The sequence below is a fragment of the Rhodnius prolixus genome, unplaced genomic scaffold (assembly GCF_049639745.1).
Source record: "Rhodnius prolixus isolate KJV_2025 unplaced genomic scaffold, Rpr scaffold_23, whole genome shotgun sequence".
NCBI classification, from domain to species: domain Eukaryota; kingdom Metazoa; phylum Arthropoda; class Insecta; order Hemiptera; family Reduviidae; genus Rhodnius; species Rhodnius prolixus.
Window position 1 is genome coordinate 1,554,281 of NW_027411627.1, and position 13,480 is coordinate 1,567,760.

Here is a 13,480-nt window from a genome sequence, read left to right on the forward strand (position 1 = left end):
GTGAATTCAATGAGGAGTGTGATGGATTTGTAAATGCTATGGCACATTTACTGAAGGGCACTTGTATTTTACAATTAGGTACTCTTTAACTGAAAACATGCAGAAGAATGGTAGGTAGTTTAGCTGTTGTGTTATCGAATTAGCTGGTACTGTCTCGCAGCAGAAATTTCTGTGTAAAGAGACATGATTTGTCTCCAACTGAAGCCCAGAAGATTTTTCATAAGATTTTTCTTTCAGTTTAAGGACAAAGTTCTTCGTCAGCGGATTGGACCGCGGCCGACTGAGGTACGACCTGAGCAAGGCCCTCCAGATATGGGCCAGGCACTCCAAGCTGCAGTTTCGAGAGATCAACAGTGATGACGCTGACATACTTGTCTATTTCGAAAAGTAATGATCATTTATTCAAGTCGTTCTCTTAAGTAATAAATTATTTTCATAATAATGTTTTAATTCTGCTTTAATTATTGCAACCCAATTTTTTTTGCATCGAATTGTAGTGTCTCAGAAGGATCAATCGTATTCGTACACTTCACGTGACAATATCAGATCTCCCATTTCACTACAAACACTACAAACCTCTCGTTTATCCTCTAAGTGACATAGTCGAGGACACTACTCAATATTGTCATACCTCTAGAAACCTAAACCTCATTTAAAATTCTATTTGCAGTTGCATACAGATCTACACCCACATTCTATTTACTGCTGTTTACAGATCTATGTATCGTATCTACATCGTACAAATAGCCCAGCTGATCTAAATACACTCAAAAGCTAAAAATATACGTCATAATGGGTAAATGTTTGGAAGAAATCATACAATGCCAGTAAGAACTCCGCTTGAGTGAAGAAAAAGGACAGAAGCTTCCTTCCTAGTGCTTACTTATACGAAATGGTGGGGATGTATTCCTCTAATTTACGTTACTGCAATTGAGTGACATCCCTTGACCTATTCTTGGCAGGCACAATAAATAAACATAATCGGTATCTGATAATGACAGAATATTTGTCTCCGCTGCCTAAAACACCTTAGGCATTCATGTGAACTGTTTAGTTATGGTTCACGATACAATGACCATCAATAGACCCTTTTCCTCCAACATCGATATACTTTTCTTTTTCTCTTTTCTTTTCTTTTTTGAGAGATCTCCCATTTATATTATCTAAAACTGTATAGGAAGAACATTGAACTTCTTGACGAGAAATGGTAGTTAAAACAAAAGCTTTCTTGACATTCAGAACATGGAGGCCGCAGAAACAGATAGGGTTGCCACTGAGTTTAACTGGGAATGTCGCCTGGATGGAGGTGGGAGATGTCCTTTAGATGTTAAGGAGCTGTTTGAATATAGAATAGGAGCCATGGAGCATGGAATAGCTGGATTTGAGGTTTGTCTAGGCCACCCTATGGGACCACTGAATTCATAATAAGGGCATAAATTTGAAGAGAGTCTTCGATTCAATGACAGCTCTCACATGGCAGCTCCTCCACATCCTTCCTGCAAAAAAGCTGAGAACTCGTCGGAAATATAGGTTACACTCAAACTCCGACTGAAAGAGAAAGACATACCTAATATCTTCTTTTAAAATTCCACATCTAACAATTATATAATAAAATTATTTGTGGTCGTTGCAGAGGCTATCACGGAGATGGGTATCCATTCGACGGACTGGGGCAGATCCTGGCACACGCCTTCTTCCCTGGCTCAGGTCGAGGAGGTGACGTCCATTTTGACATTGAAGAGATCTGGCAACTAATTGGAGACGACCAACTCAAAGAAGATGGTTATTTTAGCATTATTTTTGAGTGTGATACCCAGTTAGAACATTTTAGTTTCTCTTTCGGAGGGTGATAGGTGACGCTACTGTTGCAGGAACAAGCTTGTTCGCAGTGGCGGCGCACGAGTTCGGCCACTCCCTCGGCTTGTCGCACTCTTCGGTGCCGGGAGCACTCATGTACCCCTGGTACCAAGGACTCAAAGAAGATTATGACCTACCTGATGACGATAAATATGGAATCCAACAGATTTATGGTAATTCTAGCATCAACATCTCCCTTTTATATTCGGTAGTTTTATTGGTTTAATTACTTATTTTAATAATCTTAATTTAATTCTTAAATTAAGTTATATCCTCTTGGAAACTGTCACCTTCCTCACAGCTGTCCATTCAAAAAGAGTCCATTCGTACTGAAAGCGAGGTCGAATGGACTTGAAAATAACGATATATTTTACTGTTAATAAAAATAAATATAAAAGCTAGTCGCACTTTTTCAGTCAAGGCTAGGTGAAGTATTCAGTTGGGCTGCTAATAAGACGAGTATTGTCAACAACAGGATCGCCATTTTCTTAGATAGACTGTCAGCTCTCGTGGCAATGTCTTACGTGGCCCTGAACTAAAGATAAAAATTCGTTAGCCTTATTGTTTAGGTGCCCGGCCATTCAGGTGGAAGTTAAGTAAAATTTTAAAACGCTCTTTCTGATGGTGATTTGAGGATCTCTCGATTGCGATAAATTCTCAATAATATGGCGATTTTATTTATTAGCATTGTACTTGTGTAAGTGTGAAAAATTGTGAATTCAGGAGCGAATGCAAGATTGTGGGGCAAAAACTACGGGGACAAACCTGGGCAGAAGACAACACTGTACCCCAGCTACACACCCAGGCCTAGCACCACCACAACGACAACCTCTTCGACAACTACGGCCAGCACAACCACACATCGGCCAACGACGCCTAAGGCCAGCACGCCTATCTTGGACCTCGACAAACCGAACAAGTGTAATACGTCGTACGATGCCATCTCCATCATCAGAGGAGAAGTGTTTGTGTTCAGAGGAAAGGTATTCACTCTTTTTTACCTGCAATTGAATGTGGAGGTTATTCAATGTTTACTACTCCACTGTTTGCATCCTCATCTGTCTAGATATTTACTAATAGCGAACTAAAACAAAGAGTTCTTTTAATCACGTCTTCTTGTAAAGTTGGAGAAAATGAAATCATAAATGACTGTAGTGCCGGATTAAGAGGCCCATTAAGTCTATGGGTCCTCGTAAAGGCGAAGAAGGCACTTTAGAGAGAAGTCTCTGGTGAACGGGCGGGTGACAACGACAGACGACTAAACTAAACTTCCACAAAAGTTTGAATATTGGTTCAGCATTATTCGGCATGTTTAAAAAAGTTTCTTTGTTTGATCTAACTTTCCAAATTTTTGGTCAATCCTAACATGCAGGGCATTTTTTCACGTACTTTCTATTTCTTGGTTTTATTAGAGTTAAGAAATTAAAACAAAATATCTTTGATTTTATCCAGAACTGTCCAATTACACTTTTAAAATAAGATTGGTCACCTGAAATAAAAGTTTTATCTAGTGTACTAAAACTATTAAAATTGAGCTCAATATATACGCAAGAATGAAATGTTAAAATAAAGGAACAAACGAAAAATTATTAGTACATAAAATCAAGGCCCACAATTAGCAAACAGCGGGTTACGTACGGCTATGGATATTACAGCAGGTTGACTTGAACAGAAAGCCATCTTGAAGGTCAACTTTGCCACGGTAAAGCACACGGATGCTTCAGTACGATGACCTACTGTTGGGTCAGACTAGTAGAATTATAATTACAGCTGTTAATTTAAAAAGAATGGGAGAAAGGATTACTCTTTCCCAACTACTTTGGATTCTCTTTTTAAAATACTATATAATTTGACGAATGAGTCACCCTCAAACATCTAAAACTCCTAAAGAGTCCCTCATAACTAGAATTTAGATTCAAATAAGCTGGAAACAATGTAAATCATGTTATTTCCCTGCTAGACATTACTTTTATCGAACAAATTTAGAGATGGTAGCCCTTGGCTCTGTTGAACAAGTATACAGGTTGCAGACCCTTGGCCCTATCGAACTACCTTATATTTATATATTTCTATTTCTTAATGTACATCATTAGTGATCATTCAATAAATATGTTATGTGACAAACTCTCCTCTTGTAAAAAACAGATTTAAAATTAAATAAACTATTGAATGTTTCTCACCTTCAAAGACCCAGCTGTTTTAAGATCTAACTAAAGTGCCCATAAACTGTGTAACTTATAAATGATATATAAAAAATACACTCTATAATTTATTCTTTAGTAAAAAACTGTTAATCATTTGAGAAAAGCTTTAGTTATCCAGAGTACCAGAGTAAGTGAAAGTACAAAAAGGTGGTGCCAAAGAAATACTTGTCTGGTGCGCTAAATTGTTTTAATCTGGTCGTATCTGAACTGGTCCTACTCTTTAAACTTGCTCGGCCATATCCTAATATGGAGCGCCCCCTTGCGCTCATACTTAACTACAAAACGCAACTATCAATCAGAATTTTGGGCATTTAGTTTAACATTGTTAAATATAGTACATGTGGCGGATTGGAGACCGTGGATTGTATCAAGGATACCCTGCTATGACTTCAAGGCTGTGGGTGAAGCTGCCAAAGAACCTTACTCATGTGGATGCAGTCTACGAACGCCACGATAAGAAGATTGTTTTCTTCATCGGTAACTAATAATTTCACTCTATTTCAGAAATATTAATTATCAGAATGGAACATTGAAATAACTTTGGCCGTTTATTGTAGGGAAATTGTTTTATGTATTTCAAGCGGTCGCACTAGAACCTGGCTATCCAAAGCCACTTACAGCATTGGGGCTGCCCAGCACACTGGACAAAATAGATGCGGCAATGATCTGGGGTCACAACAGTAAGACTTACCTGTTCAGTGGGACCATGTACTGGCGGCTGGAGGACGACGGCCAGGTCGAACTGGATTACCCTCGCGACATGTCCGTATGGCGGGGTGTCGGTTACAACATCGACACTGTTTTTCTCTGGAAAGATGGTAGGTATAATTGGAATGAGATATAACCTCTTCCAATCTTCTTATTCCTGTCTACTTGAAACATTTATAATCGTTTATTCATATTATATTTTAATTATGTGGCATGATTTTTATTAAATATTTAACTTATTATTTTACAATTAACAGCAAAATTTTTGCCCTAGCGCGCAGCCATTCCAAGTCGTCTTCAGCTCTGGATTTCTAAAAATCATACTATTTTCGCAATTATTGTGGCTAATCGATTTTTCTTTTCTGAGTCGGTAGGATTGTAGTAATACTTGGCAGAAAGTTCTGGGAATTTCCTACTGTCCCAAATTTAAATAATGATTTAATACTAAATTATGATTGAAATTTCCTTCTGTGATGTAGGATGTATCTATACTGGATTCATTGCAGAATCACCCTTATACCTTTAACAGCTCTGAGCCACTGACGACACTTTTGACGAGGAACTGCTTGCATACTTGTGAAAGGAAAATATTTTCATTCCCTAAGCATTTCTAGATGCTATGTGCACTCTGGGCGCCAGACAGTTTTTCCTAATAGTTATCTGCCCCAAAATGGAAGTGTAAGATTTCATTTCGATTTTATCACTCTATTCTTCTTATAAATGTTATACTTAAACTCAAAGCGCGGCAGGTGAGTCGTTCACAGGCAAATTATGGGAATTTGGACTTCATGGGGGTCATGTTTTTGTAATTTACATGGGCTGAAAAGATTGTTTCCGGATTTTGTCAACAAGTTCTATTATATACATATGTATTAACGATATTTTAGGACATTGTCAAGTTGACAGTTTATTGAGAGTTACGCATTCCACTAATAACCTTTTAAGTGATCAGGAAACCTAAACGCATTTCTAGCGATCACTACAACACTACCTTACCAGCTGCAGTAAGAGAAACTAGATATGAGGAAGTTGATCCGTCTCGGAACGCCTGCATTCATTATAAAAATTGACGGAACCCAGTTATGGGGAGGGCGCAGTGATCCGATCTTCTTGATGATCCTTTTAAATTGTAGTTCAGTTATGATAAATCTCTGACTTCAGATGTTATAATGTTATTATTTTCTTATTCTACTGTTATTTTCTTTCAGGTTCCACATATTTCTTTAAGGGTACAGGTTTTTGGAAGTTTAATGATATGCAGATGCGAGTGATCAATGAAAAACCGCTGCAGTCGTCAAAATTTTGGTTTGGTTGTCCAGCTGTAGAAAGTGAGGATCCGATAATTGTCAATTCTCTGCCCACTGATAAACCCAAGTATAGATTTAATAGAATAAAAGATTCCAGTTCAGCCAACACAATAAATCTGAATATGTTTGTTATGCTGACATCACTAACACTGCCATATATGACATTAGTATTATTGTCTCACCATGTATATTGTGTAAATATATATATGAATGTATGATGTATGTAGAATGGAGGAAATGTATGACTTAATTTGGGTGCCGAAGTTGTGATAAAATTGTAAATCTTAATTAATACGCTCCAATATAAATATAGAAATTGGAGCACCATGAAGCAAGTCTGTTAGTACGTAATTGTAAAAAATACTTTGTCTGTAATTCAGCAGTACCCAGGAAGTACCAGGTTGAACAGGAAAGAGTTGGTTTATTTACGACAAAAAAGCTACTTTAATTCATTCGCATTTCAACAGTTTTCAAGAAAGCGGCCATTTTATAATGCTTCAGGTATTTTTGTCGGCAAAAATTTGTTCAACTCTTTGGGGGAACATAGTTGAAGCAAATTTATTAATACAAATCGAAGCTTTCCCATGTTTCTTTGCGTATTTTAGTAATGCAATTTAATTTGACTTTTTTTTATCATTTTCATTAGGCAAAATTGATCACATTCTTTCGTTTCGTTGAGAATAAGCTGAAATCTCATAAAATATATCAAATACAAATATTTAATGCTCTTCAAGCTAATTCTATTTCTATTTCACATTTATTTGAAGAGATGCCGCATAAATTGCACTTTCATATATAAATATAAATGGTGAAAAATATGAAACTCAAAACAGTGATGTATATTTAATATTCTTACTGGAAAATGTTAAAAGTAAAACTAAAAAAGAAAAAGTGAAATAATTTTCAATTTTCTTAAATAAAGAAAACGTATCAAATATTTTGCAAATCTATTCATTGACTTTTATGTTTTCACCAAATTTTCGTACTGTCCCTAATTCCCTACTTAACAGTCAAGTTTTCTTATTTCTCTTGGCAAATTTAAGGTTGTTTCTACAGTCATAACGTGAAGCATTAAAAAAATAATCATAAAATGACCGCTTTAACTGAGAATCGTACGATGGATTCAACAAACTATTTGTCGCGAATGACTATGTGAATATGCCGAATTCAGTCTGGTACATCCCCTATTTATATTTATGTAATGACAAATATAAATGAACACTGAAACTGTATTCACTCAACAAGTGTGGCTTCAAACTTGTGATATTTTATGTACCTACTCGTTTTCATCCTGCACAGATTTCTTAAAATAAATTTGATAGATTGAATAAAAATATGCAAAAAATAAGTGTAAGTCGTTTAAAATGATGGATTTGACCAAAATGGCTGACCAATTTGCCTTTTCTAGCATTACGTTTTTCTATACATTAGCTGCAGATAACAGTTAGGTAGTAACTGGCCGTTGATTCTAGAGTTTGTAGTCCACTTTTAACAGATGTTTTGTTGCTTTGCTTCAATGGGACAACGTGGGAACTTTTGAAATCCGGGAGAGGTTGTCGCTAATCTTCAGCTCCTCGGTCTCCCTTGAATTACTTGAAGAAGTTGGATACCTTGAAGATTTCTTGAAAATGTACCATCTCTAGAATTCTTTTAATTTGGAAGCCATTTTGATATAATTTGGACCGAGGCGTAAGTTGCGCAAGTGAACCGGTAATGCACAGATTTTGTTCGAGGCAGCCTTAGTTCTCTCGATCCACAGTTGATCATCTTCAGTCTCAGTGCATTCCAATAAAGAAGTATTTTAAAATCGTCGTAACAATAAAAGATGGGTTTTTGATTTGGTTAAGACCAGGTCACATATATTCTACATTATTTATGGAATATTATGTTAAGTTTTACAAGTACATGACAGTAAATTGTCTCTCTGCGGGAATAATTTTCAACTTTATTATTGGCCCAAAGATCCCCTTCTTTTCGCCACTTGCTTTTCTAGCAGTAAAATAGACCGATGACCATTTCTAATCTACCTCCATTCATCCTCGGTTAAGTGATCTGACTATCTCTAAAAGGGCATGTTTTTGGTTTTTTTTTTCTCACCTAAATATGGAACGTTTCTATTTCTTTATTGTAATGTTCTAAATAAATAAGATTCTCTTACAGATGTTATTTTTGTAAATTCTGTTTTTATTAATAATAACATAATATAAATATAATATGGCTAATTATTGAACTTGTAATTAAGGATGTATACATTCACATTGTCAAAAATTAATAAAAAATATAACAAAATACGGAATCTTTCACCTATATTCAATCAGATTTTTTTCTATTAATATATTTCTCCAGAAGATGTTTTGAGGATTGGACTATAGTGGATGGTTTGAGGAGTAAACTACATTGGATGTTCCCTGTAGCCCCAAAAATTTATCAAAAATAATTGTTTTCCAATTATTATTTACTGCAAGAAGTGCAATTGTAATGTAGATCGTACACTTTACTAAACGAATTGCAACTGTATAACACGGTTAAGTGACTAAATTCTCCTATGTATAAACTATTTAATTTTAATTTAAATTAAAATTAATATTAATATAAAGTACAACCAGAAGGAAGAAAAGAATAATGCCAATTTCAGTCTTGACTTTTTTTATATTGCTAAGCTTTCGACCTGATGACTAGGTCATCTTCAGGGCATATTGATTATTATAAAGTTGGTTTATCTTCTTTCCTTTCTGCTTATGAACTTTACATGACCTAGACCCAAGGTGGAAAGCTCGGAAAAAATAAAAAAAATCATGACTGAAAGTGGCATTCTTTTCTTCCGACTGAATTAGTGAATCAATCACTCACCAAAATCAGTAAACCATAAAATATAACTATTTTTAATTTCATTGTGAGAGAGTAAATATCGTTAGAGAGCTGATAAAGGCGGTTGAGAGTTCAGCCCAATTGCTTTGTGAGAGAATCACGAAAAATAAATAAAACATCTCTAAATGAATGCGGAGGTCCTGGAAACGTGTTTTTCTGGTGAATATTGCGGATCTTCCTCTTGCTAGGACTAACAGGATATGATTAATTTTCATATATTCAAGGTCTTGTTATAGCAATGACCTCGCATGTTCGGTCATACCAAATGTAAGGAAATCTACACTTCCGGTTCCACAGAAATGGCGGAAGATAAAGAAATCTGCATTCCGAATCACTCTATTTTTTTTATACTTGGCTCTTTAAACCTCCTTAATATTACACAGTCCCAGAGGGAATCCAATGCACCCTTAAATAAAAAGAAAACACTAGAATGGAGTTGAAGGCATGCCAGTTGGAAGTGCAGCTATGAGTAGCGGGCAGCGGGCAGAAGACGCGCGCTAGACTGCACATAGTTGCACCAGGGGCGCTTCGCCAGAACGTGGAGGCCGATCAGTCGGCTGAGATCCTCGGCGCGCGACACACTCTGCCATCACCAGCACTCTAACAGCACCAGTCGTCTTCCAGCCAACTATACTCTCCTCACTAGGTATTTCACTTGATTTCTTTTCTGTTACATTATTCATTGCGAAAGCATTTTCCACTTTAATTTTATTCCAAATATCAAACCAGCAGTCCTAAATTTTTTAACTATGATGAGGTGCCCTAACTTTGAAAAAGTTGTATTTAGAAAATAGTGTCCAATTGTGGAAAACGAAACCGGAAAGAAGTAGCAAATCCACTTTTAGGCAAGAAGCGACCAAAATCCCTCAACCGGAAGAGTCTTTACTTCCGGTATAGATTTTGAAATATTCCGCGATTATCTAGAAAACGACTCAACCATTTTCTTTATGAACAAATAGGTTACAGAAATAACTTTACTACTTTTTTTAAAAAACTTTTTCCAGAAAAATGTGATGGTGGGAAGGTAGGGGTGGTTTCTTTGCCATGAGTGACGTCACTCAGTAATGTTAAAGACGTCAGACAAATGCTAATAAACCCTCATCCTGCATTGCCATACTACTTATTAGCTTTTCCCATTTTCAGAAGATTGTGGGAATAATGCTTCGTCGTTTGCCAGAAAACGTTTTTTACATTTCCTTTCACTCACTAAGACATAACTTTTATTCGAATAATTGTTCTAAAAGATAAAATTGTTTCCTGTGAGGAAATACAAGGACAAGAGGGAATTCGGAAGAATTGGAACTAAGAAAGTCTAATGAGTGTGCGCATTAGATGTTTGTATTGGAAGGTGTGTATTTTTAGAATTAGTTTTCTTAAAACAAGAGAAAACAACACTGCAAACTAAAGTGAAATGACTAGCGTTGCGCTTTCCGGGTTGTGAAAAGGAAGAAATGTTCAACTGCCTGACGCCGGATTTTCTTCATTGCTTTCTCAACAATTTTCCAAAACTAGAAACAAATCAAGATATTCTTGTTTATAGTGAATTTCTGTCAACTCGGTATTACATTGATCATTGATCTGTTCTATTAAACTTTAGTAATGGTGATTGGTTCTATCATTGAGCTAAAAAGGCACGTTAGAGGTTTGCCCTCGTCACCCCCAACAATCCTCCAAAAATTAATTTCCTTATAAACTTTCCAAGAGTACATGCGCAGTTTTAAGGAATAGAAATTCTTTCCGTATAAAAAACCAAGAAAAGCTATCTGTTGAGTAAACTGGCTTTAAAGGAGATTTAATGATTCAGGCTGAGAATCTAAGGTGGCCACAATTATTTTCGCATCGTACTGACGTAATATGGTGCTTGAACACGATTTGATGTCCTAAAAACTACTTCCCATTCCTGGAGGGACCTCAGAAATGTATTTCCGGTGACACTCAATTGGTATACGACACGATCGCCACTCTTTCTTTTATTACAAGTGAGAGCTTTTAGTGGCTCTGATGCTCATGAAGAGAGAGCAGTTGAGAGCTTTTGTCTACAGCCACTTGTTGCTTAGCGCGCTCTCCTCCCTCTATTGAGATCGCAAGGTGACCACTCATTGTCTTCTTTACTCGTCTTCACCTCATCTGTTCTACGAGTACACAGTCTCCTGAATGTTAAGGAAAGCCCACCCGCACAGTAATTCCGCAAATAATCTCTGCAGTCTCTAATTCTTGTTCCATGAATAAGATCAGATTGTATAACTAAGTACAATATGTCTAAAGCGGAAGTGAAACATTTTAAACTATTTTTTTTTGTTCAGTTTTTAGCCATTTTCTAATAATGCCGCCAATCTTTCTAAACTATTCCACAAGCTAATTTCAATTTTTTCGAAGAAAATTAAATTATTTGCCGACCTTCTGGAAATGTTGAATTCCAGTTCAAGATTCCAATTTTATGCAAACCTCTCCACGGATTTCCTCGCACTGAAAATACTAACGGCTCAGTGAAGAAGCTAGGCTTAACATTTTTATTGAGAACTTTTGTCCGATTCCATGTCATTTGCGAAATCGACTGCCCTTTGAAGTCCAGTTATGGAATCACTCTCTTGATTTTGATTCAAATTTTACCCTACATTATATATTTACACCCTTATTTGTTCAACCTTCGCCCTGGAAAACAAAAATTCTAGTTCTATCAATATGGTTGGTTACCCTTTACAAAACGTTTTCCTGAGATATGTAAAAAATAAAGTAATCGCCTGTTTTTGCTTAAGTTGGAGCTTAACATCCAACTACTTAATCAGTTTAGCCCTTACTTTATTCAAGTAATTTATTTCCTACATTCCTACTTTCTCTTAAAACCAAGTATTTACAAAACAGATTATTAAAATCACTACCATGTATTGATTTGGACTTCCATAAACTAATATTTTCAGGACTTGGTCCTCGTCTCAGTTCTCTCATCTGACTCATATGTTCATCCAACAAGAACTTTGCTCGAGCCACAGTCTGAGCTACCTTCCGGTCGAGCTCTAATTGCTGCAGGCTAGCCAAGGAACTAAAATCCAAAATCACCACCACCACCCTAGAGTGCTTCATTCAATTGCTGAAAATATTTTTTAAAAACAAATTTCTTTATAACAATACGTATATTGAATAGATATTCTTGGAGGCAAAGAAGGAACTGCACTCTGGACATTGCTGAATCTATTTAAATGCTTCATACTAATGTGAGTCACAATTGCAATTTATTTATGCAATTATAAAGAAACCGCCACTTGTGAAGCCCAAACTACGATGACTCTGTACATAAATAACTAAGATCGATCGAGATGTTTACTTGACCTGAATTACAGCCATCTAGAAGAGGATGATGTGCCTAGTTATGCAAATATTTGCAGACAAGTGCGTCACCGCCTCCGTTAGACCACACTCACTCCTCTCCTCCTCAAGTTAATGTCTGGAAGAAATCAGCTTCCAAAGTGTACGAGTTAACACGGTATGGTGAGGAATGTCAACTTGGCGTACTGCCACCAGTAATGCACTCACCCGTCCACACACATTCAAACACGCGCGTGCATTCATGGAATCTAAAGCCCTAAACTCACGAGAATACGCCTTAACTAGCTCTGTCAGCTGACTAATTTAGTTAGCAATCAATGAATAAAGTTTTGCAATTAATTTATTTATATGATGAAAACTTTAGAACTGCCACTTCGGTCAAGAGGAAGTTCTCTACGCTAGCTAAATCTTCGAAATGGAGTCTCCACAAGAACTGCAGTGAATTTGCACTTTTATTGAAAAAGACATGATAAATACATATAAAATGAAATTCTCCAAAAATAGATGCAGGAAAAAAGTATTAATAAAAAGACAAGATTTAGTGTAATATCGTACATAACTTTTTATAAACCGATAATGAAACATTAATTTTTATTTTATAAATAGCAATAAACAAGTTGTTTCTAATTTATATAAACATAATAATATCAGTTCGAAATGTTGATTTCTGACTGCTTGAGATGTGAAAGATCAAATTCCAAGTCTCTGTCAAATGCTGTGTTGGAGAATGTAGAGGGTTACCTAATACAGTTACCAACCGAATCGTGCATTATTCCTCGGATTTGATATTCTTCAATATAACTAACAAATCATCTCTTCAACTATATAAATATTTATTCAATAAAAGGCATCCACCATATCAACTCGACTAAATGGTGGACTTCTTCACCGGACCCACTTCTAAGCAGACTTTGTTTTTCCCTTCTTCTAACCTAAAAATGTTCAAACATACCTAATTTTCTTTTATCCAATAAGATAAACGAATAAATTTGCATTAAATAGGTGTTTAAATTAAACCCAATTAAATAGGTGTTTTTCATATAGAATTTTTAATGCATAATCTGAAAATTTAACAAATTAGTAAAAAAAATCTATACTTGTTATTTCAAATAAACATCTAGTGTTAAATAATTATCCAATCAGAATGTAACAGTAGATGTGTAAAATATAGGCGGATGAGTTAGCCAATCAGAAGATGGCGACCACGCCCCT

The 13,480-nt window shown here is 36.0% G+C and overlaps 2 protein-coding genes across 5 annotated transcripts in view; both read left to right on the plus strand.

Moving 5' to 3' along the window:
* Positions 1-8,367, plus strand: part of LOC141459852 (matrix metalloproteinase-2-like) — a 61,326-nt gene extending 52,959 nt beyond the window's left edge. For all 3 annotated transcript variants that reach the window (XM_074139386.1, XM_074139387.1, XM_074139388.1), the window contains 7 exons: positions 238-387; positions 1,634-1,782; positions 1,872-2,030; positions 2,581-2,840; positions 4,397-4,538; positions 4,619-4,879; positions 5,978-8,367. In XM_074139386.1, coding sequence (XP_073995487.1) covers positions 238-387; positions 1,634-1,782; positions 1,872-2,030; positions 2,581-2,840; positions 4,397-4,538; positions 4,619-4,879; positions 5,978-6,294 — 1,438 coding nt within the window. In that variant the 3' untranslated portion in view covers positions 6,295-8,367. The remainder of the gene's footprint in view (positions 1-237; positions 388-1,633; positions 1,783-1,871; positions 2,031-2,580; positions 2,841-4,396; positions 4,539-4,618; positions 4,880-5,977) is intronic.
* A 1,076-nt stretch (positions 8,368-9,443) lies between these two features.
* Sur (Sulfonylurea receptor) overlaps positions 9,444-13,480 on the plus strand; it is an 88,565-nt gene continuing 84,528 nt past the window's right edge. For both annotated transcript variants that reach the window (XM_074139200.1, XM_074139201.1), the window contains exon 1: positions 9,444-9,590. The gene's annotated coding sequence lies outside the window, so the exon portion shown is untranslated. The remainder of the gene's footprint in view (positions 9,591-13,480) is intronic.